This window comes from Conger conger, chromosome 9 (assembly GCF_963514075.1).
Source record: "Conger conger chromosome 9, fConCon1.1, whole genome shotgun sequence".
NCBI lineage: Eukaryota > Metazoa > Chordata > Actinopteri > Anguilliformes > Congridae > Conger > Conger conger.
In genome coordinates, this window is record NC_083768.1 from 24,183,470 (window position 1) to 24,208,954 (window position 25,485).

The 25,485-nt window shown below is 47.7% G+C and overlaps 2 protein-coding genes across 5 annotated transcripts; one reads left to right on the plus strand and one right to left on the minus strand.

The window, feature by feature from the left end:
• Nucleotides 1-823: 823 nt before the first annotated feature.
• kiaa0319l (KIAA0319-like ortholog) lies at nt 824-20,765 on the minus strand. The gene is made up of 22 exons (XM_061254771.1): nt 20,412-20,765; nt 18,925-19,621; nt 15,463-15,591; nt 14,205-14,578; nt 13,763-14,006; nt 13,264-13,362; nt 12,671-12,768; nt 12,289-12,376; nt 11,776-11,868; nt 11,336-11,468; nt 10,945-11,173; nt 9,348-9,471; nt 8,801-8,933; nt 8,336-8,484; nt 7,871-8,022; nt 5,699-5,837; nt 5,304-5,463; nt 4,738-4,880; nt 4,488-4,610; nt 3,987-4,077; nt 3,129-3,217; nt 824-2,814 (listed from the first exon to the last, which is right to left on the minus strand). The coding sequence occupies exons 3-22, from the start codon at nt 15,569-15,571 to the stop codon at nt 2,618-2,620; spliced, it is 2,967 nt and encodes a 988-aa protein (XP_061110755.1). The 5' UTR covers nt 15,572-15,591; nt 18,925-19,621; nt 20,412-20,765; the 3' UTR covers nt 824-2,617.
• A 116-nt stretch (nt 20,766-20,881) lies between these two features.
• On the plus strand, nt 20,882-25,485 carry ncdn (neurochondrin). 4 transcript variants are annotated; one of them, XM_061255345.1, is made up of 7 exons: nt 20,882-20,959; nt 21,453-21,633; nt 21,841-23,082; nt 23,791-24,035; nt 24,307-24,522; nt 24,657-24,799; nt 24,897-25,485. In XM_061255345.1, coding segments are annotated over exons 1-7 (2,439 nt in total). In that variant the 5' UTR covers nt 20,882-20,957; the 3' UTR covers nt 25,307-25,485. The 4 variants fall into 4 exon arrangements, with proteins under 4 accessions (XP_061111329.1, XP_061111328.1, XP_061111331.1 ...); XM_061255344.1 differs by having other exon boundaries at nt 20,907-20,982; XM_061255347.1 differs by lacking the exon at nt 20,882-20,959 and adding an exon at nt 20,997-21,207.

Consider the following 25,485-nt stretch of genomic DNA (forward strand, 5'->3'; position numbering starts at 1 on the left):
CAGAGGCATGCCTTTTCTCCAAAGCCTTTCTCTTCTCTCTTCTCCATAGGAACAATGCAGTCGGTTTGATATCAGATACAGGCAAACCGGTTTCCTTTTTGTTCTGAAATTTATTTGCATGTCATTTCCTTGGTGTTCACATTTATTTTTATTTAAAAGGTTTATGTGGTTTGCATACCAGCTTCACGAGGATTAACCATCTAACAGCTGGGCTTTAAAATATAAATTCTTACAAATAATGATCAAACCGTCTTCCAACAATTCAGAATTCAGAAAAGGGGTTTGTTTTTATACCATCCGTAAGGGTTTCCTTTCGGCTGAAATTTAAATAATTGGCAGATGCTATTCACTGAAGAAGGGTAAAGAAAGTGGGTACAATTAACATTACATTAATTACATTACATTAATATTGGCAGGCGAAGACATCTCGGGTGCTTCAGAGTTTGAAGTTAACGGTCTGTGCCATAACATAGATTAACTAATGCTTTCAGTGTTACCCAACTGGACAGAAATCCTGGGATTTTGGGCATTAAAACTTGGCGGCACGCACAGCTATTTCTGATAAAATGTGGCAGCCTGTCACAAGTCCAGGCCTGCAGCGGAGGCTGGAGGAGAACCAGTACACACAGGAATCCCCGTAGACTGACTGTGAGCCCCTGGAGTAAGCAACTTTGGCTATTATTATCTTGATCTTGAATTAAAATAATCCATATAAAAACATTTATAAACCAATAACAGGCCCATCTGCATGTGCAGTCACCCACCCACACACACACACACACACACACACACCAGTCAATACAATTTGAAACAAACACAAGTATTTAAATATTTCCCTTTAATTTACAGTTAATCCAGTTGTACCAGATAAAGTCACAGAACAGAAGGATTCCTTCAAATAAAGTAAAACAAAATTCAAATAAAACAAAAAAACACAACATTAGTAGTGAGCCTTAAAATCGGAAGAGAATCCCTTCATTTGGTTGCTGCTGTCTGACAGCCGAGGCCCTTGGATCTTATTCCCACAACACCCGTGCATGTCTGGCATAGACGCAAGAGCAAGCTCTGCAAACAGGAAGTAGCACAGGCAAGGCAATAACATCACACGGTTCTTGCTGCCCTTCTGAGGACTGAAGGAAGCAGAAAAGATGTGACCTAGAATGTGACAAAGATCTCCCATTGCCAAAGCCAGACAAGGTATATCTAAGTGGGGTATGTAGTCTGGAAAACTACAAAATCAATATGAGCCACGCACTAGAGTGCAAGGGGTCTGAAGTAACGCTCATCTAACATTGTAATCACATTGGGACAACGCAGTGAGTAAGAAACCAAACAGGCAGGTTTAACAGAGGTGCTATGTGGGGAAATCGGGTCTGACCGTCTGCCTAAACTGAACTGAAAGTCCTTCACAAAATGATCAGAGTGGATTGGCATTACCCAGTCCACGCTTGGCCAGACGAGGACAGAACAGACAGAGCAGAGTCATAAAAACAACACAAAGTGCATCAGGAACAAATGACTGGCTAAAAACATATTAAAACAAACTAAAACTCCAGGTGGTTTTTCCAGGACTCAGCAGTCAGTCTTTGAGGTGAGTGAGAGGCGCTGCCCCCCCCCCCCAGCCCCAGGTCACAAAGGACTGTGGGAGGAAGGGCGGGGCTCCTGCGCCGTGTAGTCCAGTTCTTCCAGTGTAATCCACGTGACCCACATCTCCACAAGAACACAATCTCCCAGGATCCTTCTCTGCTCTAACACACCAGCATGTTTTCCCATCTCCCACACTGACACACAGGGCTGACGGCTGACCGGAAACAGCGGATTTGATTGACTCTGACCGGCTTGTTGTGAGACGTGCACACAGATGCGCGCACACAGGCACACACAGACGCACACACACAGACGCGCACACAGGCACACACAGACGCACACACACAGACGCGCACACAGACGCGCACACACAGACGCGCACACAGGCACACACAGACGCACACACAGGCGCACACAGACTCACACACAGACGCGCACAGACGCGCACACAGACGCACACACAGACGCACACACAGGCTCATTTTGGAGCTGCCGGCTCCAGTATTCACAGCGAGCCCGTTCTCTGTGCTCTCCTCGCCACGTTTGTCAGCGGTGGAGCTGGGAGATATGCGGCGTGTCTGAGCGTGTTGGGGAATCGTGGGTTTCAGGATGGGAGGTGAGGGGCGTTGTGGGGCTCAGGGGCAGAGAGTAGTCCTTCATGGTTCCGGCTCGTTCTCTTCACGGGGTCGGAGTGCGGAACCCCTGCTTCTGTGAGGTGCGTGGCGGTGCAGCAGCCCCTGTTTCACCCTACGTGAGTACGGGGGTACATTCGCAGTGATTTTGAGGTGCAGGGCTGTACATCACAGATAGAGAGGCGCTCTGGGGCTTAGTCTGTGTTTAGCCCCAGGTCTCTCAGGGTGGGTGAGGTGTCAGTACTGGCTTCGTGTATCAGCCAGGAGGGGCAGGTGGGGGGCAGAATCTCCGGTGGCTCAGAAGCACCCCCTCCATGCCTACCAGTGTGTCCGTGCGCGGTCCGCTTCGGGGCGTGAGGGTGGTGCGCGCTGAGGAGCTTCGTCCCCCAGTGCGGTTGCTATAGCAGCTCCTCCCTTGGTTTCTTGGCCCTCAGGGGCCCCTGGCCGTTGCGCAGCGCTCCGTTCTGGGGCCGCAGCAGCTGGCCCCTCTCCCGCTCCGCCCAGCCCCCGCCCCCCCGGCCGTCCTCGCTGTCCAGGTCGGAGTCGGAGCGCATGAGGGAGGAGGAGGCGGGGGCAGGGCTCGGCTTCAAGCGCCCTGCAGGGAGGCGCACAGTCAGCGCAGCTCAAGTGTCAGTGCACTCATTGATCACTGGATGTTTGGCCCTGGCCGGCATGTGCTTGTGTGGACACGTATGTGTAGTTGTGTGTGCACATATGTGAGCCTGCGTGCTTGTTAGTGTGTGTGTATGTATGTGTGTTTGCACGTGTGTGTACGTGTTTGCACAAGTGTGTACTTGTTTGTGTGTGTGTGTGTGTACTTGTTAGTGTGTGTGTGTACTTGTTAGTGTGTGTGTGTGTGTGTGTGTGTGTGTGTGTACTTGTTAGTGTGTGTGTTGGTTTGAGTTTTACCAGCTCGTGGAGGCTGCAGCTCAAGGCTGTCCTGCTCATCTGCCTCCAACATCTTATATCGGCTCTTCCTGCGCATCCGGCTCTTCCTTCTGTTCAACGCACGTGCACGCACACACACACACACACACACACAGTTATACAACAAACCCACAACATGGTACACACATTATACAACAGTTACTTATCCTAAATAGTGCATGACATGGGGACAGCCCGATGATTCGACATATTTTTCCATACACACACGCACACACATTTAATATTTTTATTCATGTCCACATACCAAAGTGATAATAAAGACATAAACAATATAGACACCCAGTCCAGAATAATGACATGGACACTATAGACACACAGTACATAATAATGACATGGACACTTGCAGGATTATTAGGGGTACAGGTAGCAACGCCACCTCCAAATATGGCGGCTACCTATTATTATCTTGCCTGCTACTTTGCTCGCAATTTTGGCATTCCTGCCAGTTGCAAACCCCTTACCATTGCTGCCAAATATAGACAATAAAAGTTTACACTTGTAGCCAACTTGTTCTTGTTCTACACCAGGGGCTGATACTTCAGTGCCTTAGTGAGGGAGGCCTCTTCCAGGCTAAAATGAAATGTACAACCAACCTCTAAAATGGACGCTACTCTGCTTTCCTCATCAACAACATCTGGAGTATTAGCAGGCCCATTGTGAAGTAAATGAGTATTATTGCAAAGCTTGAACATGGTTGAAGTGGCACAGGAATGCTTGTACATTCTAACTGTAGATGGGTATGATGGTAAGAGATCCTTTACTAACAGTTCCACGATTCTCACACACACAAAGTGGGTAAAAAAAACAGCCGAACCCTACCTGCGGCAGCAGCATACCATCCCCCAGATCACTGTTCCTATGGCAACCACAATCATGAAGGATGCTATAGTAACATACAGAACACTCCACTCTGAAAGAGAAATACAAATAATTTACAACTTTATTGGTCACTCCTCCCCACTCATCACAACTGACCGCAGTACAATAGAACTCAAACTGAGAATGACAAGGATTCACTGAAATGCACATTTTACTTTTAGCCCCCATAAAGTCTGAGGAGAAACAACAAGACAGTTACACTTGAAATAGCCAATCCTTCCTGAACAGAGTGAAGTACTACTACCTTCCAAAATACCTTCTTCAAAAGAGAGAAAGGGGGTTCATATTAAGACTGTCAGGGTCTTAGTGCTTCAGAATGAGTCTGTGTTCCTATACATGTCAAGTCTTGTTTCAGAGTTTTCCTGTGAGCCAGTGACAGTGCTTGAACAGCCCCATTTCAGAGGGAGCTCCAGGGTAGCAGTGTAAGACAGGGCTTCTCACCACAGTTGCTCTCTGCGTCACCCAGCTGGGCTCTGACGAAGTTCTCCATCCAGAAGGGGTGACAGACGCAGCGGCGAGTGAAAGAGTCACACTCTCCATGACTGGAGCAGTTCAGCTGGCAGACTGAGAGGGAGAGAGGGAGGAGGAGGGGGGCAGGAAGGCAGACAGATGGAGAGGAAGTGAAAGAGATAGAGGGTCAGTACGCATTTCCTCCCCAGTTCAGCCCCGGCCCCCGGCCCCCAGTACTCACTGACAGTGTCCACCCCCCGGGCCTTGAAGATCAGGAAGTCGTTCTTCTGTTTGTGCAGTTTGTTGCGCAGCCCTACGGCGACGCTGTGCCCTGACAGAGGGGGGCGCCCCGGACCTCCTGACACCAGGAACACGATGCGAGTGCTGGAACCACAGAGGAAGAGAGGGAGGGTTCACAAAAAAACGCAATGCATTTGTAAAACACAGAATACACAGCGCTTCAGTATGTATCACAGAATATATCACACAGCACATATGCTCTTGTGAAACTGTGATTAAAATTCAGAAAAACAGGACATAATATCAGGAGACTAAACGTGAATGAGTAAATTATGAAGTTGTGGCTACGGTCTTGCTTGTGTGGTTCTGAGCTGTTGTGGTCAGGGCTGTTTGTTTTAATCAGTAAGAAATGCTGTGAATTCCATTCAAAGCCATTTGTTTTTATTGCACCTATTCTAATGTGTACTATGTGCTCTAATTTCAGAGCAGACCGCACCTAATTGTTTTGGCTCAACAATAACCGTGAGAAACAAACAAAAGAAAAAAAACAACACTGGGGTGCCTTACCTGTGCTCGTTGAAGGCGGTCACCTCCCGCACGATGATGTCACTGTCGAGCACGCCCAGTAGGACAGCCACCTGCCGGAGCAGCATGTCTCTCTGCCGCCGGGTCACCTGGGACACGCCGACCTCCAGGACCAGCTCCACCAGGTCTCTCTCCCAGACATCTATGACACACCAGAGTCATACAGAACAGTGAGGCGTGTGTGTATGTGTGTGTATGCCCCTGTGTGTTTACCTGTGTGTGTATGAGAAGGGTGTGAGTGTATGCCTCTGTGTTTACGTGTCCGTGTATATGAGACAGGTGTGTGTGTGTGTGTGTGTGTGTGTGTGTGTGTGTCCGGCTATGTGCAATGAGTGCTGGAGGCACACGAGGGTGACCTCACTGCAGGACACACTGACCTGGTCGCACCTCCACGGTCCCTTGGTCGGAGCTGCTCTGGCCCTTGCTGTCGGTGACAGTCAAGGTGAAGCTGTACTTCCCTTCCACCAGGTTACTCAGCAACAGCACTGGCTGGTGGTCCGAGTTATTGAGCACGTCCTGAGACAGAACCAGAGCAGAGACAAGCAGGTTTCAAGTACTGTCGTGTCTAGGAAACGACAGAGTCCAAATCTTCAATTTGTCAAAAAAAAAACTTTACAAGGGAAAAGACGACACCACGGCTGCAAGCACTTCAGGAACATCAGACCTTATTAGCAGAAGCGCATAAAGCCGGATTGGTTCTCCAGAACTGAACCTCGACTTCACCCCGCACCTGCTCTTGGCAGAGTGGAAAACTACAAGACCTCATAAAGTTCTGGATGCCCCCCCTCGAACACACACGTCATCCATACACGTCACTCTGTATCTTTCCACATATGGGTCACTTTTCTGTCACGATCTTATGAGCAGTAAATCATTGAAAATATACAGATACTAAACATTTGATTAATATTCTCTTCTAAGTGAGTAAATGTACGTTGCATTCTTTGCTCTCATTTCAACAGTTTTCACTGTGGTTTCTTGCATTTTCATAAGCTCAGCTATAATTAATGGTCTAGGTTCATTTGATTTGATAACAAGTAGCGTACATGGGATATATTGATTATAAGTCACTTGCAGGAACCAGCCTGCTCATCAAGGTGGAGTCTGATTTTGACTTGTGATTGTTTATCATGCTTTTAGGAGGGAGATCTTTTGTCCTGTGAATTTTCCCCTCCAGTACAAATATACTTCAAAATAACGCACTCCGCTGCCTTCTTATCAAGTTGTTTTTATAGGTACAATAGGTAAGATTCTTGCTGTAAAACATTGTTACAAGACCATTGTAAATCCCTTCCTATCCTTGAAAAAGGTTGACTGACTTGTTGACTCACCCGCTGCCTGTGTTTATAGACCTTAAATTTGGGTTTCGAAATATAGTTGACGACCCAACACTCTGTACCGAAATGTTGTAGAACTGTACAATAATTCAAGCTCATTGGTTAAAAATAGGTTTTAATTGCCACAGCCAATGGTGTTTCAACGTCGGCGCGTTTCCAGAGAAGGGGGAGGGATGACCGGTGTAGTGGTTTGAAGGTGTTTGTTGCTGCTATTCCTCTCTTGACCGTTAGAAGTCTGAAATGACCTATTGTACCTTTAAGTTTTTCTCAATAATAAAAAAAGAGCTCCAACCCCTCTAAGGTGAAATATGCCATTTGTACAGTCCATCAGAAAACACTGCACAACAAGTGCTCTACACAGAGGGACCACAAGCAAACATCAGGTCGTCATCTTGAAGGCCAGATTGGATGAAATGCATCTCTGCCATTCGTGTCCAGCACAAGTGTAGGGCAGTTATCGCACAGCTTTTTGTCCACACAGCGGTGCCGTACATGAACAGAAAGCCTGGTCTTTTCACCTTATATGGCTTGTGCAGCCCTTATTGGTTTAGATTTGTTTACCCCTCTGCTCCATTTTGCCTGTGGTTTTAGGTGAATAAACAGTCAAACTGATCAAGGGACACAGAGGGTGAGACTCGCTTCCTTATATTGACCCACAGGTCCTGTGTGTTTTCTGCAAAGTACATGTTTCTTTGCATAAACCATACGCCAGGGTGATTTAGGACTTTTGTCACTGACAGCTGCTAGTAAAATAACAGACGTCACGTGCATGTCAGCAGTCTTTACACAAAAACTAATAAACCCATTCATTTACACAGTAGTTCAAGGTCAGACCAGACTAGCTCCAGCGTGTTCATGAATTCCAGCTACATGGGCCAGTGTCAGCTGGAACATTCAAGGGCCGTCCCAATGAGTTTCCACTCCCTCTGGAAGTACAACACCAGGGCCTGAGCCTATCATCTCCTGGTTATGTTCAGTCAACCACTATGTGCTGTGATCCAAATTACCTCAGCTGAATGAAGATTTCTCACAAGGGAATACTACCACTTCTACAAGGGGACTTTGTGTGTCTTCTCATATGCCATGTGTGTTGCATTATTTGAGCATGGCCTTTATTTTCTGGACGCACTTATAGGTGGAACCTGGTGGACCGAGGCCTTGGTTTCCCCTCGGTGCCGAGATCACTGTGACACCTGCGTGTGGCGGTCTCACCCCTGCAGCAGGGCTGCTCTCATCACGCGCCCACAGGTAGGTGACCACGCTCTTGTCATCGGAGGATCTGGAGCCGTCCAGCGTGGCGGTGCGAACGGGCAGGGAGATGGGAGGCCGTGACAGGACATGGGCCACTGGAGGCCGGTCCACCTCTGATTGGAGGGAAAGGAAGCGAGTCACACTTACAGACACACACCCACACACAGAGACACAGAGAGACAGAGAGACACACAGACACAGACGTAGAGAGAGACATAGAGAAAGACAGAGACAGAGAGAGACAAACACAGACATGCAGAGAGAGAGAGAGACACACACACACACACACAGACACACACAAGACACAAACACAGACACACAGATACATGCAGAGAGACATAGACACACAGAGAAAGAGAGACACACACGGAGACAGCCCTGATGTGACAAAGTGAAGAAAGGGCCAGGAGGAGGACAGGCGGTTACCCTCTCGAACGATGACTTCAACCACGTCTTTGCTCTGCAGCATCCTCTCGTCTGTCACAGTCAGGATGAACTGGTAAGTGCCCACCTTCAGCCCTGTCACCGTGGCGACGGCACTGTCCGCATTATCAATCTTCACACCAGCAGGCCCCCTGAGACACACACACACACACAGTCAGAGAGAGGCAACCACCGCACACCGGATTTACTGCAGTAACGCAGAGAGAGTGTGTGCCTGCATCTGTGTGCACCTTGGTAAGTGTACTTAGGTAAGCACATATGCCTTACATGAACGTTTGTTTGCATTTGTATGTCACTGTGTGCGTGTATGCGTGTGTATTCATGTGCGAGCGTGTGCAGATCACTGTGACTGTATGTGTTTGACTGTGGGTGTGTGTGTGTGCGTACACAGGTCAGTGTGTCTCTGTGTGTGTCTGTGTGAGCGTGTGTGAACATGTTTGCACTGACTTGCTCTGGCTCCAGTGGTAGGTGGCGATTCTCTGGTCATCAGTGCTCTTGCTCCCATCCAGTGTGGTGTGGTCCACAGGCAGAGTCAGCTCTTTCTCCGGCCCTGCGTTGGCCACGGGGGGCTTGTTGTTCTCTGAGGGAGAGAGCAGTTCAAATTACAGAAATGCCACTGACTCCACTTTCCACTTACCTGTTCTGGCACATTAATAAACAGATAGTTTGGGGCTTGTCTCCTCCTCAAAAGGAGTGAATTAGTAAAATCTTCTTCCAATATTTGTGACCTCAGAATTACAAGGTTCTATCTGTAATCTGAGTGGTTTTGAGATATTGAGCTTCAAAGATTTCAAAGTGAGTGGGCTCCAAGCAGATACAACCTTTTAAATAGTGCATTTTAAAATATTTTTTCAACCATATTTTTGTGTAAAACTTCACACATATATTTAGTGCCCTATAAACAACTCATTTTTGTCACAAATGTCAGTGAGAAAAGTCTGGAATTGCAGAAACATTTAGCACGTGGATACAGATGTACATGCGCCACACTCACCTGGCTGGACGATAACGGTGACCTTGGCCGTGTCCTGCTGGCCAGCCGAGTCGGTGACGGTGAGCTGGAAGGTGTAGTCTCCCTCCTGCAGGGCTGATAGCTGCAGTATGGGGGTCCTCACTCCCTGGAGCAGGGGAGAAACAGAGCCAGTCACTCACACACACACACACACACACACACACACACACACACACACACACACACACACACACACCCTGTACTGGTCGGACGCTCGACTCACACGCTCGCACAAGCACGCAAAAACACATGCACGCACACTCAAGAGTTCAAGAGGTTCTACTGGCAGGTTCCTGGTCAGAGCAGACTCGTTATCTAAATGTACACATTTGTTTTGTGATATCAGACGTGTACCTCAGACTCAGACTCTGCAGAGTTTCCCTTTAGGCTCCTGCCTGGCTTGTGACAGAACACAGCAAGACGGCAGCCATTTTGTTCTGTATTATGTTGTTTGTTGCTCAGTGTGAGGTGTGATGTCTGCAGTGTGGCTTATGTTTCAGTGGTTTTGCTACAGTGGACCATTCTGGGCTCGCTGCATGCCATTTTACAGATATACAGTGATCTCCTTCTAGAGGCTAAATTAATTACTGCAGCCAGTAAATAGAAACAATACAGTGAACTGTGATGGTCAGAGCCGATCTCAGATGAGGCCCAGACCTCAATCCACATACGAAAGTATGAGAGTTCCAGCCAAATACATTCTTTTGACTTCACAGTCCCGTTCCTTTGAATCATCTCTCTGAATAGACCGCAGGCTTTGCCCAGTGGATGATTCATTGGAGTGTAGGCACTATCTGTGCTGGTTGATGAAGGTGTTAAATTATATCAGACTCCAGCTGCAGCTCCATCTAGGTAAAGCATAGTGGTATTAATACTCGGCTTTAACAGCAGGAGAGCTCAGAAGCTTAACATTTTCATCTGCTGACAGCATAAAGGAAATGTTGATTAAACAGGATACGGAATCTGTGGACCTTTTGTTGTTTTTATTTAGGCGCTGGAGAGGGAGAATGCGACAGCTCAGCTCAGCTCAGGGTACTGCAAAGCACTTTGCCTGACTGCTGGAGAAACCAGTCCTGCCATCGTGAAGAGGATGCAGGCTTTTATTTTCTTCTTCTTCTTCTTTTTTTAAGACAGGGGTTATTATTTCAGAACTCAAAGATTTGTGGAAAATTGCCAGATTCACATTCTGAAACCAAGCTGAATGATTTAATTTTGCAAGGCTGCAGAGCTGAATCTCAATGGAATGCCACAGACACGCTCTCACACACATTACATTACATTACATTAATGTAATTTGGCAGACGTACATTTGATTAGACTAAGCAGGAGACAATCCTCCCCTGGAGAAATGCAGGCCTAAGGGCCTTGCTCAAGGGCCTTGGATCGTATTGTGGCTACACTGGGGATCGAACCACCGACCTTGCGAGTCCCAGTCATGTACCTTAACCACTACACTACAGGCCGCCCCACATAGGCACACACTCATAGACACACACACACACACACACACACACACACACACACACACACACACACACACACACACACACACACACACACACACACACACACTCCTTACCTGCATCTCCACCACCTTGCCCTTGCTCTCGGGGCTGAGGGACCACTCGTAGCCCAGGTGCTCGTGGTCGTCTGTGCTCTGGTTGCCGAAGAGAGTGATGGAGTTGCGTGGCAATGTGATCACCTGGTTGGGCCCAGTGTTGGCCACCGGCCTGTAGTCCATGGCTTTGTTGACCGACAGTGTTGCCTGAGTTGAGCTCTGAGCCCCATCAGAATCTGTCACTGTCAAACTGAAAGGTAGAGAGAGAGGTAGAGAGAGATGGAGAGGTACAGAGAGAACAGAGTAACAGTCATGTGATGCACAGGTGAAGGCAGAGCAGCGGAGAGAGGGAAATTGTGAGGGTGTGAGCAGAGAAGGAGAGGAGAGACGGGTTTGGAGGGAGGGGGGGTACCTGAAAGTGTAGTTGCCCGGCACCAGGTTGGTGAGCGTGAGAATGGGTGTGTCAGCCGACACCTTCTCCTCCCTCAGGGGCCCTTTCACCTCCTCCCAGTGCCACGCCACGATCTTATAGTCATCCGTGCTCTCTGAAGGGTAAACATTTACATCGTAGTCATTTGGCAGACGTTTTTAATCCAAAGCGACTTGCAACACTCACTGCGTTTCACCTTTAGCACTGAAGCTCTTCACTGTGTTACACTGACCACCGTTAGCACTGAAACTCTTCACTGTTACACTGACCACTGATCAATTATCTAAAACTGAATTGTAACTTCCAGGGCATGCACACGCTCCTGCTTCTATGTAATCTGTTCTGCTAGGCACTGAAACACACGTAACTCTAGACCAAGCTGTGCCCCGTTAACCATCCTCCCATACGGCAGGTGTACTTACGGCTGCCATCTATCACCGTAGAGCTGGTTGGCAAGGAGATCTCCTGGAACTTTGGAGAAACCACAGCAACCGGTGGCTTGTTTACCCGTGGTTCTGAGACAGATGAAGGGAGGGGAGGGGGGACATCTGGTCAATATCTCAGATCGATCAGCAAGCCCACAGACCGGCTGCATAAAGCGTACAGGGCGGCTCTGTCCATTAGCACTGATGCCTCCTGCGTCACGGCAGGCCAGAGCCCCATTAACAGGGGAGAATAACATACGCTAGTTATGGACCTCCGCCACTCAATATGCCACAGGAACAGCAGCAAAATCTGAAATGCATATATAGCTTCGACACAACAGCGCTTGCTATTGTTAATGTATACATTTATTTAAAAGCGTGTATCGTCCATTAGTGATGTACACTTAAATCCGCTGCTTCAGCGCGACGGTTTTCGTGGCCACGTTATTAAAACACGGTTGACTTTGAGCCCTGGTCACAAAGGCGCGGGCCGGCCAGCCTGCCACTCACCTGGTTTGACCGTGACGTTGACGAAGCCCTCGCCGTGTGCCCCATCTTCGTCCACCAGCACCTCAAACTCATACAGCCCAACGGTCAGCTGGGAGAGAAGCAAACAAAATGGCTTCTGTCTGAGAGCAGAAGTGTTCTGCGGGACTACTGAGAATTAACAGACCTTTCGCCCACTAAATATTATCACTCACTCACTCATTTTTGTCACAAGTCAGTTAAACGCTGCAAGTGCATTTTAGTAAGAAAAATGACAATAAAGATTTAGTTTGATCCACCATCCCAGAAATATCTGCCATCAGTAAATGTAAGCTTTACTCGGCAGAGAAAGAGAGGGGGAGAGAGATAGAGAGAGAAAGAGAGGATGGAAGACCCAGGGTCTTACTTTGCTGAGTTTCAGTGTTTTACTGTGCTTCCCCTCCATCTCCCCACTGTAGTCCTGAGGGTGGGTGATCAGCCGCCAGTCAAACGTGTAGTCCGTTCCTAAGACACAGAGCTCGTCACATGCAATCCTGAAACATAACCCAGCACGCAATCCTGACACCCATTACACACTCAGACAGCTTAAACACAGAACTGACGGAGATTATAAAACATAACCCTTAGACACAGAGAGACATAACAAATAGCTGACACACAGATGTTATAAAAATATATAGACATTATAACATACCCTCAGTCACACACAGAAGTGGTAGTACAGTGCTGAGATTATGACACTAGGTTTGGACTGCAGGATGGTCTCAAATGGGATTTTTCTCTAAATTTTACGCAATGTTTCATGCATTTCAATAAGCAGAAGCTGCATTGCTAAGTCCCGACAAAGAAAAGGCCGTAAAGAAACCTTGACACAGTGTAGTTACAACAAACACAAGGTAAGGGCCAAAAAATCCCCTGTGGTTCAGACTGAATGAGGAGGTATGAGGTGGCAATACAGAGGGTCGATGTCCACAGGGTCAATGGCAATAGCAGCGGTACCTGTAGGGGGCGCTGGTAGGACGAAGGCATTGAGCTCCACCTCGTTTCGAGGCAGCGTCACCTCCACACTGTTCCCTGCAGACACCACCAACTCTCGCACTGATCAAAATAAAAGGCAAGGCATTAAATGAATAAAGGTACAGACAAAACACAACAGAGCAACAGCATAGTATACACTGCAAATAGCATGGGGTAATGCTAAAAGGACATACTGGTCATTATTGGTCAAGTTATTAAAAATATAAACCCACTCACAAAGGGGTTGATCTCCAGAATCTGAGAGGTTAACATTAGGTTCAAGGGGCAGTTCACCGAAAAATTAAATGAAAGTATGTTTCCACTTACCCAGAGTACTATTCTATCCACCCAGATACATTTTGCTCAGCAAAACTATCAGGATGGATAGAGAGAGGAAGTAGAAACACACTTCAATTTTATTTTTGGATGACCTGCCCCTTTAAGCTTCTGCTTGACTTTAATGTTCAGCTCAGGGACTCACTGGCTTGAGTAGGCGGGATGTGGATGGTCGGGGCCACGGTCGGTGAGCTCCTGCTACTATTGGCCAGCGGCATATCCACAGTCCCCGTCGATAATGTGGAGTTCTGCTGTGCAGAAGCTGGAACCGCCGCCTCGCCGCTCAAATTGGTCTGCTGGGCCTGGGTCTTATTGGACGTCAGGGGAAGAGCCAATCCACTGGGTGAAGTCACAGGGGGGGTGTGGCTGGAGGTGTCTTTGGAAACGGCCTGCCAAAACACACACCGAGGTTGTTTCTCACAACCAAGAACGTGTGTACGAGATTGGTCTTGCAACGAGAACAGGCAGAGACCGACATTGAGAAGCACCCCGTGTACACACACCATCGAATCGGCGTTGCCTTTCGACGGCGCACACGTAAATGAGGAGGCACAGAAGTCTGCAACGAGAGGGTCACGCAGACCAACCTTGGTGGAGTGAGTGTGGCCGGTCTGGGGCTCGTGTGGCTGGAGGGTCACGCCACCCCTCTTCCGCGACGCCGCCCTGCGGACCCTGCGCCGGTCCGGGGGGCCCTTGGAGACGAGCTGGAGGAGCCCCAGGGCCTGGACCTGCGGGCTGGGGAGCGAGGCGATGCCGCAGCCCCGCGGCCGAGAGCAGCTCAGCAGCACACAGCAGCCCTCCAGGCTCCACACGGCCCCGCAGGCCGGCTGCAGGCAGCACGTCTCCCAGCACACCTCGCTGGCCCTCTCCATCGCCAGGGGCCGCCAGCCCAGCCCCAGCACGCTGGGCCAGTGGATCCCCAGCACGCCCCCAGTGACCCTGCAGAGCCCAGCGCTGACCCCTAACACACACACACACACACACACACACACACACACACACACACACACACACACACAGGGGAAGAGAAAAAAAACATGCCTTTCATACTTTAACATCTCTGGGGGGGTGGTTGGTCTTGAGGTGTGAGGGGGCCAGGGATCTTTCTGTATAGTTACAATTCCACAGTGACTGCTACATACTGGCGTCACCAGCTCCTAACACGGCTGTCTTCCTTCACCTGAAACACCTTCCTTCTGTCCTCAAACACATCATTATAAACCACGACCCGTTAAACAGAAATATACAAAAGATCAAAAAATATAAATATATAAACAAATCACGTGTACGTTCACATGCAGAGTCCCAGTGCTGGCAGTAAGCCAAGGGAAAGCGGGAGAAGGAAGTCCAACCTCCTTCTGGCAAAACAAAGTCTCTAATCTCCCTGCTCAGTGAGACTCGAACACGTATGACCTGAGCGAAGCACAATGCACAGGATACCTCAGAAACGCAGGGGGCAGGCCATTACTTTTAACACCCTTACACACAAGCTCCAATCTATTCCCACGGAAACAGTCGTCACGGTTACAGAGGGTCCGGCTACGGGATAGAATAGTTTTGCGCTGAAACACAAACTCTACCCTGAGACAATGGTGGTAATGCCTCTTGGGAGTTGGCACACACTGCTCCTCTGTTCTGTGATTGCTCTTTACCCGACAAACACAAACACACAAGCCCTACTGTCTCACTCACACTGCCCTCACTGAGAGATCAGACAACTGTCACTCACACAGTAACCGACATTCTAAAGCACACACACGCAACAATAAACCAACTCCAAAACAGCACACACCTTGTGACAACACAAATATACAAGGCATAGTTTTCAACTCATGTGACACGTACCTGTGGGAGGGGCCAAGCAGCAGAGGCAGATCAGTGATAGGAGGAGCTGATGCAGCCAAGCCCAGTAATGCTGGCCCTGACCAATCAGGCTCTGCAGTGCTTTGGACATTTTCCACTGAGATCAAAGGCCTGAGGAGGAATGAACAGGAGGAAGAGCTGGTATCAGACCAGACTGTTGAGCAGAGCGTCAGAGAACAGCTGCAGGGCAACACAATGTGTGCTGAAGATGCCAATACAGACACCACATAGCAAGGTCAAAGCCAGGGTGTGCCACAGCCACAGAAATAGCATCCCATTTACCTTGGGTAAACCACCACCCCAATTGCAACAGCTGGGGTAATTGGCCTACCAAGGTCTGTGCTCGTCTGACTAATTACAGTAGTATTTCTGGCTGTGTTGCTGGATCAGACACCAATAAAACAGGTTCCCTGGGCCTGATGAGGCTCACTGAAGGCAGGACGGACCTCGATGCTGTGAACTGCCACATGTTTAGGAAGTGAGATTATTCAGTCATGCAGACTATGCCCAGAAGTGCTGGGGGTGATACACACTTACTGAGCACACCTTACACCTACTTATTAATGTGATTATCTAATCAGCCAATCATGTGGCAGCAGTGCAATGCATACAATCATGCAGATATGGGTCAAGATATTCGCATCAACCATCAGAATGGGGAGACTTTGACTGTTGGTGCCTTGGTGCCTGACAGAGTGGTTTCAGTTTCTCAGAAACTCTCAACTCTCTCAAACCTCTAAGTGGATAGGCTACAGCAGCAGAACACAAATAAGTCTAATAAATACCTAATAAAATGCTCGCTGAGTGTACATTTAGCAAAGCATCATGGTTGGAGGACGGGGCTCCCCCGGTCCACTCCACAGTGTCCCGGCAGTCCAGCTGTAGCAGCTGCTCATAAGGGGCATTCCTGCAGTGCAGCGACTGCACGGTTCAGCTGGCAGACTGCAGAGAAGCAGCAGCCACCAGCCAGTTTCAGAGGAAACGCACACAGTCCGCCGAACGACAAGAAGATAACTGCAGGATTACTAATACAGTAAACTATTCCAAATAAGGAGAGAAACAACTAACAAAATATTGTGAAACACTATTACAAAAAGGTATGCAGATTTGGTCCAATCTAGATATCAGATTGATAGGCATCAGAAATACAAGCAATGCTTGTTTGACTTCAGTACAAGTTTTGCAAATAAGGAGTGGAAGCAAAGGGTGAGAAGCACAGGCGGAAGCAAATCACGCATAACACACAATCAGCAGCACCAGTGGATGTTTTTACACAGAGAATCCTTCCTTGAGCAAACAAGCCCCTCAGCAAATTCTCCTGCAGTGCCCAAGACTGACTCGACCAGCAGTGCAAGGATAAGGCCACTGGAAATCATGTATGTGAACTCATCACTGAGTCAGTAACCACAGGATAACAAAGGTAGAATGATGTGACCAAGAGTAAGCTCTACCAAAGTGATGGAAAGGCCAAAGTGCAGAGAAAGAAAGAACACAAGCTTATCTGTGAAGCAAGGTGGAGGAAGTGTCATGCCTTGGGCTTGCATGGTCTGATACAAAAAACGTGCTATGTCCTAAGTAGTTTCACAGATGTAGGTGTAAATACCAGGAAATTAAAGTTGAAATTCTTAACCCTTGTCTTGCGTTCATATTTTTTCATCTCAACCCCAAATGTATTCAGTTTATTGCAAAAACAAAGGAATTGGCCTTGCTGTTCCATTTCTAAAAACATGTTTTCACTTTGTCATGATGGATTATTAAGTGCAAAAATTTTCTCTATTTAAAATTACATTTACAACACAATAGTCAGCAAAAAGTGAAGGGATCTGAATACTTTCTGAAGCCACTGTATCCTGCCTGTTTCTATATTACTCGAGCGCCCTTCTCAAAAATGTGACTGTTTGCGGGTGTGATCTGGTGGACATTCTACAATCCGATTTAAAAACAGGATTAACAGCCTTTCTGTTGCTTTAATTGTGCCCACTATTATCCCAAGCAGCCACGGTAAACAGGGAGGAACCCTGAATAGTTCTGTGCCCATTATATGCAAATGTCACCACAGCAAAGACATGTGAAAATAGTTTGGCACTAAAAAAATTGAGGCCTATAGGTAACAACATTCTTGCTTTCATGTGCTCTTGTATGGCTGAGCACATACAATTTCCAAGTACAGTAAGCACCAGTTACTTTTTGAGGCTTAAGCCTGAACATTTTCGATGTTGAATAGTCAGCCTTCAGTCCCTACATTTTAATCATGCAAACATACTTCTGTTTCTCCTCAATTTCCTCAATATCTGCGTAAGTGTGCTGCAATGACCTCATTTTTGACGCGTATGATCATTTCATTTTCAGTAAATAATGTAAATGTATCCATTTTAGTACTACAAAGATGAACAAATAGAACCTTGTTTTAAGGTTATTGTAAGGTCAATACCATCCCTGGAGCATATACAAAGGTAAATACACCATTTTGACTTGGATAAGGAGTGAACAACTGTGTAAAAACAATAATCTACCACACTATTTCTCCTTTTCTTCCAGGCATTTGACTGGGTGAAATGGTTGTTTTGTTTTTTTCCTCTCCCCCATTTTAGTTCTTCAATCTTGAATTTGAAAACATCAACAACAGAAAAAAGCATTTTCCTCATTCTCTCAGGTCACGCTAGGCTATGTTACACAACCCAACACAGGAAGCTACTTATCTTTATAATGAAACAAAACAATCTATTTTCATTATCTACTCAAGCATGATGGTTGTGAACAGTCAATTATGCATTCATCATGCACAATTTAAACACAATGGCAACCACTAAAGCTAAATGTCGCTACATACAGTTGCATTTACAGAAAAGGTTTCTTGAATTAAAACATCACATTGGCCCACAAAACAGCAATGTGTTGTACATATGTGTGGAGTCATGTATACATTAGATAGCTACATACGTGGCTACATGTCAGTCTGAAACCTAGCCCACAGAACCATAATCTTTCTAAATTCATATTGGAGTGGTTAAGTGAAAGGCCCATTGGCGTATAATAAGAAAAAGAATAATAAACTTGGCTTAAAATAAATACATAAAAACTTCACACTAACATAGCTTACAATTATTGTAACTGAGCAACAGCACAATGAAGACAAAGTGTGGAAGGACACAACAGCGCAATCATTCAGAATGTTACAATGTGGCATTCTTACAGTAGCCTCCTGCCAAAAATACACGTGCGCACACACAAGCACACCCTTCGAGGCTTGCTGAAATGGTGCTAACTGTGTTAATGAATTAACGAAACTGCCCTCGTGAAGATTTTAAAGTTACTACTGTTGTGTCACAAGTTCAGAAGACCAGTTCACCATTTACGTCCCTAAACGCGCGGCTCCAAACTTGACTCAGCAACTTGACTGGACTCCTACAGTCCTACAAACCTGCACTAGCTGAATATACCCACCTGTGTGATGCGCAGGGCATTCTTCAGCTCCGCATTCATGCAGGCGGTTGCAGCACCCACTTGTGCAGGACAGTTTGTTCAAGAACGAAACCGAAAAAAACTCAGGAATGAAAAATTCTCCCGAAATATGCAAATAGGTCTCGAGATCGGGAACATGTACACGTCCAGAGAATTTGAGCGGAACAGAAATCGTAGAATCAAATCTTTAAAATAAAGCTGTCAACTAGATTTTAATAGTACTCATTAAAAATAGCTTTCTCCTTGAGCCTTTCTCGAAAGTTCGCTGCCCAGATGTTATGATTCAAGCCTTGGCGTGACGTGTTGACAGCACACAGGTGAACTCAAGTGTTGCCAAGTGATCGACAAACTGCTGACTATGACCCAGAGCAGGGAGTCTCGGACACCGCCTGCACCACAGCTCTGTCCCAGTACTTAAGAAAACAACACAGATCTCCGGGTCTGAACATTTAGATCCGGGCTGGCGAGCTCCCATAAGCGCTCTCCTTCTTCCCCTCCCCTTTCTCTGTCTGGTTAATCAAAAACACACTCGTCAGTGCTGGCTGGTGTGGAGAGACAGGTCCGCACAGTACTCTGGTTACATAAATGCTCCCCACTGAAGTCTGCCTTTTCCGTCCTTTTCAAGTGTTCCTGTTCAAATGCATTTCCCTGGCCAGATCTTCTATCCCAGAAAAGGGTGCTGCAATAAGAAGAAAAAAAACACAAATAGCAAGAACAAACTGCGAGATATCCCCATGCAATATAAATACAAGAACACCATCGTGCTTACATATGGCTGATTTATAATACAGTGGGCAGGGCAACATCACCCCTCAACCAAATTATAGACTAATGACTCGACTACATGTAAAAACTGGAAGGATGTATAAATACCAAAACGACGATGTAAAGCACTGATGCTGTCATATAGCTAAACGGATTATGACTGGCTAGCCAGCTCTACATGCAACAACAGTTTAGCATCACTGGTTATATGATCTATACAGATTACCACAATACTATTTTGGGAGAAACGTTTCAAAATAACATGGACAGTGATAAGATATACTGAACTGCACCACGAAAAAAATAAGCAGAAATAAACAGCATTACACACAAAAAACGACATAACCCACAATTTGCTAATTTAGCTAGCTAGCAAGACATTCAGAAAAGCACATTTGGAAATTGAAATTAATTACTTTCTTGAATCTGAAAAAACGCACGGTTACCCAGTTATATCACTGCAAAAAGGAGAGACATGGTGTTCAATCAATACCTGGGACAGTAGTGTCAACGCCGCTTATTTCCTACGTATAATCCAGGATCACCCAGTTAAGAACCTGCTAACAGCTGTCTGTCCTGCTACAATATCATGAATTACATTCATGGCTAAAATAAGTCATTACTCTGTGCTAAAGGTAGAACCGTCTAGAACCGTTTCCGTCCGTGGTCCTCGTCAACATAAATCTTTGCTGGTGACAACTCACCTTTTCAGAGAATCCAGCTGCTCCGGGTCCGCTGCGGCCCGAATGACTCTTAAGTCGCAGTTCTCTGTGGGACTGGCTATCTGGGTCAGAATCTTGCACGACTTGCTCTTTTAACTCGGAAACAGACACACACAAATTCCGAAAGCCACTTCCGCCCCGCAATGTCATCTACTTCAGCGCTAATATAGCTAAGATATTTCTATCTAAGAAATAAACTGCGTCTTCCATTTACATCTGGGAAGGGTGGTGATACAAAAATGTATGTTCCGTTCTCTGTCATTTGGAAACAACCAATTCATAATAATAATATAACCAATTACGCGCTTTGATGACCATACATTCGACCGTGTTCGTTGTGGTCACCCTCACAGAACTGTGGTCACCCCTCAATTAAAATAACTTTAAGATGGCGCCCTCGTGCCTTAGAAGACAGGTTGTGATTGGTCAGTTGTTAAGTATAGGAAAAGTTGATTGGTTCAAACTAAGGTCTAAGACCAAGTAAGTCGCTCTGCCTCGTTCTGGCTACTGTGGTAGCTTGTTTGCTACATGTGAGTTAGCTGATGAACCACCGGTTAGCAAAAACAAGCAATTTCATTTAACATTTGATATTGACTGTTTACTGCTAATCGACCTCATTACAGCGTACATTAGCTGTCATTCGAAATTAAATTACTGCTAGTTAGCTAACGTTAACGAACTAACGTTAGCTTGCTGGGTTAGATGGGGTTAGATTAGCTAGCTTGGAACTGACGGGTTGCAGGGATATTGCAACATAGGTAAGCCCGGGTGTAAATAGGTATGTGTAGATTTTCTGGAATCGTAACTATGTTTTAAAAGATTTAGCAGATCATAGCCAGTGATTTCTCTTTGGTATGCCAGTTTTGCGGATCTTATGGTTTCGTTTTGTTGGATCAAAGTGCAATTATGATAACGTGGCATGAGCGCCATTGTGGCTAGTTTTGTTATTGTTTTTAGAATCTCTTGCGTGTCGCCATCGCATGTTGATGTCTCATGATCACCGTGGCTGATTCTATATGGCAGGTTGGAAACCATGACTGAAACTGGGAATCGAATGGGCCATGACAGCGTCGGCTCTCCAGGCTGCGAGCGGATGTTGACTGACAGTGGCCTGACCCAAGCCCAGCGAGAGATGCTGGAACGCTGTCTGCACACGCTAACTCACGCCAAGAACGACAGCCACACATTGGCCGCACTACTTCTGGTATAATTAAATTCTACTACCTCTGATGTTTTTTGGTTCTTCATAAAAGCTCTGCAAAGTGTTTGTAATGCATTGTAATATTTCCTAGTATATCGACATGTCCAAGATTTATTTTCCTATAGCCTCCATTGATATTTCGATGAAATGTTTTTGTTTGGAAATGGACACATCTCTCACCCGTCTGCGCCATTTGCCCTATGTCCACAGATCACACGTGTGTGTCCAGCAAATCAGTTGGACAGTGCAACACTGAGGCGTGTGTTTGAGGCAGTAGGTTTGGGTTTACCGGCACGCCTCCTGGTGACGGCAGTGCAGGGTGGCGCAGGCTCATGTTCAGTACTCCCTGCTGAAGAGCTGCTGTCCCTAGGCACTGCCCTGCTGGCTGCTCTTAGCACTGACCAGGACATGGCCACACACCCACAGCTCCTCAGCACCATTCCCCTGCTTTTGGGCCTGCTGGCAGACGGGCCCGGCTGGACTCCTCACACGAAGCCACAAGGCCAGGAGTCTGAGAGGGGCCAGCCTTCAGAGGACTATCGTGCTAAACCACATGCAGCCCAAGAAGGGTCTCATTTAAATCAGAGCTCAGCAAACCCTAGAGAGCCCTCTGGTGAACACCAGAGTCCAGAGGAGTCGGTTGGCCTGAGCGAAGGTGTAGGGAAGGCCCCCCCGAGCCCGGCTGCAGGCCTGGACGAGGCTTTGGCTGCAGACTGCTACCAGGTCCTGAGCATGGTGTGCGCCTCAGCCAGGGGCCCGGAGCAGCTCCTGTCCCGAGGGGCGGTGCCAGCGCTGTGCAGGGCTGTGGACCGGAACCAAACCCTCAGCCGGGAGAAGTGCCTGCCGCTGCTTGGCCACCTGCTCTCGAGCCGCATCCGACCGTCGGCCTGGAGCAAACACCCCGCCGAGCTCTTGTCCCTGCTGGCTGCAGTCTCCGCAGAGTTCTGCCAGGCATCGCAACTGGACCGGCTGGAGATGTGCACCCGGGTACCGCAGTTCCTGCCCCCTCCTGGCGTTGCGCTAGAGAGCGGGGACCTCCGGTCGATTGTAAGCCAGCTGTGGGGGGTACTCAGGCCCATGGTGCAGGCCAAAGTCACCCCGGCCCAGCTCGGCCCAGTCCTGGTACTGTCTGCTTGCCTGCTGGACCTGTGTGGCTGGGAGCTCGTGGGCCCACCGAAGCTGTGTTGCCTGCTGGTGAACCGAGCCTGTGTGGAAGTGCGGATGGGCCTGGAGGAGTATCCTGCCACCGACCTGTCCCCAGTACAGGAGCAGGTGATCACCGCCTGCTACCGCATCATGGAGGCTGCCATGGAGCAGGCATGCAGCCAGGGCCTGGTCCAGGACACCGCCCAGCCTCAGACCGCCATCGCTGGGCTGAATCTGCAGCAGAGCAGGCAGGTTCTGGGAGTCCTAGAGGAAGCCTTCTCTGCAGTCATCTACTACCTGCAACAGGTGAGATGCATGCTTATATGAAGCATGTAGGCTGACAGTTTAGCATAGATGCTAAGGAGTTGGGGTTGTGACCCAAGGTTAGAAGTTGTCAGGCAGTTTATTGCTATTTCACATTTGAGCAAGGTCAATCCTTCCCCCCACACGATGCCTTAACCTGTGGAAGAACTTAGGCACTTTTAAGTCGCTTTGGATTAAAAGCGTCTGCCAAATGACTAAAATGTAAATGTAATGTAATATTGATCTGCATATAACTTTAAACTATAAATGATGACATAAAGCCATTTAGCCAACACATGTACTCAGTACTGTTTTGGCATAATTTACAGCTGGATCTAGCCCCACCCCCAAGTTCTCATAGAGATCCATTCATAAAAAGTAATGTAATAACTACATGGTGAAACCAATATGTACAAAAATACCCTTTAATAATAGCTGAGTCTGCACTTTAACCACATGTGAATTGTTCATTATAAACAGAGAAAATAAATAGGAAGAAGCAGAAAGGGCAAGGTGTGTCCAAACTTTTGACTGTTGTATATATAAATAATAAAATAAAATATTTAAAATATCTAAATTGGACCATGGACAAGGGCACAATATTAAAATGCATGTAGTTTGTCGGATAGATTTGATTTAAAACAAGTTAACCTGGCTTTCAGAGATCTAAATCACAAACCTTTCACTTAAATTGGTCATCTATTTTCTCAGGTTGGCCAAAGTCGCCGTGGTGACCCCTTCCTCTTTGTGACCTTTCGCTCACTTTGTGCCTGGCTGGCTGAGGAAACTTCCTGTCTCAAAGAGGAAGTCATCGCCCTCTTGCCCTTCCTCATTAATTATGCCAAAGGACATCTGGAAGGAGAGGGTCCAGACAAGGGCCTGTCTGATTGGATGTCAGAGATGTCTGTAACTGATACTACGGAGGGCGGGGCCTGGTCAGGCGAGGATGCAATCAGGTAAAGTGGTGCATGCTGGGAATTTATTTCATGACATTTATTTCTCATTCTCCATTCCATATACCTGCCCTTTAATGATCCTGATGGTGTATGATTCTGGAACTTCACTGAGTCAGTATGTGTGTAGGAACTATTTTGTGAATTATTTGGGAAGATCCAATCACATTCATTTAAAAATAAAATAAAGATGATTATTTATTCTCTCTCTCTCTCTCCCTCTCCCTCTCTCTCTCTCTCTCTCTCTCTCTCTCTCTCTCTCTCTCTCTCTCAGGTATCTGCTTCCTGCTCTGTGTCACCTCTCAGCAGAGGAGGGCCCAAGGCGGGTGCTGCTTGACCTGGACACCCCGGCCCTGCTGGTGGGCTTCCTAGAGCGTCGCTGGGGCGCCCTGAGGGGCAAGCGGGGCGTGGCGGGGACCCGGGACCCCAGCATGGAGACGGCCTGCTCCTCTTTGCTCAACTTCGCTGTGACTGAGGCTGACCGAGTCAGGTACAGCTTCTACATACTCTCCGTGGGCCTACATTTTAACATGCTTTTCTGATACGTTAGTTTTAATAAAAAGATTGAATTGACTGGAATAGATGTGTAAAAATCAAATGCCAACCAGCATCTCCTTCTCTCAGGAAGGATCCATGTTTTCTCTCTCTCAAATCTCTGTTGAGTGATGCACTTCCTGTCCTCCTGCACAAGCCACGCTTACTTGTCCTCGCAGCTAATTTCTGCACTCTGGGACTGATGACTGGCAGGCTGACACCTGCTTCCAAAGGTGAGTACAGTTTCTGTTGGTGTTCAACCGTGTTTATTTTGGTCGGCAGTCTGGAGAATGAGTATGACACTGCCGTCTGTGTGGGGACACCCCTCAGGTCCGGTGGACGCGGTTCAGCGGCGGTTCTTCACCGCGGCCCTGCGCTTCCTGGGGGGGGCCCTGCGCCCCGGCCCCGGCCCGGCTGAAGTAAGTGCGGCGTGGGCGGAGTGGTGGGAGGAGGTGGCTGAGCTGTGGAGGCTGGGGCTCCAGGCCCTGGCGGGCTGTGTGTGCGCCCTGCCCTGGCTGGCTGCCGTGGCCAGGGAGGGCGGCTGGCTGGCCGACACCCTGGCCCTGCTGGCCGCCTCCAGTGCACTACCTGACCCCCACTCCCAGGGGGCGCTGGAGGAGGCCCTTGTTGCTCTGGCACGCCAGTGCCCGCTTTGCAGAGGGGAGATCCGCGCAGTCCTGGCGGAGAACAGAGGAGCGCTCCACAGCATGGTCCAACTGCAGGGGGCGCTGGCGGACTGATTCTCCAACAGCGTAAAAGCACAAACCTGCTCAAATGGACACTGAAGGATGATTAGGAAATGCCAACTGCCATGTGGCGATGCAGATATTTTGTATTCTTTGTAATAAAATTTGACTGTACATTAAGTGTCTGGGGAAAGAAAGTACCCTTTGCATCAATAAAGAATGATTTGGACTGA

Bases quoted from the DNA above. Each gene is read 5' to 3' on its own strand.
- ncdn (XM_061255344.1), top strand. The intron at 21,634-21,840 runs GTATAATTAAAT...CTATGTCCACAG, and splicing joins CATTGGCCGCACTACTTCTG to ATCACACGTGTGTGTCCAGC. The intron at 24,523-24,656 runs GTACAGCTTCTA...TCCTTCTCTCAG, and splicing joins ACTGAGGCTGACCGAGTCAG to GAAGGATCCATGTTTTCTCT.
- kiaa0319l (XM_061254771.1), bottom strand. From the start codon at position 15,571: ATGTCCAAAGCACTGCAGAGCCTGATTGGTCAGGGCCAGCATTACTGG. The intron at 5,838-7,870 runs GTGAGACCGCCA...GTTCTGTCTCAG, and splicing joins AGAGCAGCCCTGCTGCAGGG to GACGTGCTCAATAACTCGGA. The intron at 4,611-4,737 runs GTGAGTACTGGG...TCTCCCTCTCAG, and splicing joins CCGGGGGGTGGACACTGTCA to TCTGCCAGCTGAACTGCTCC.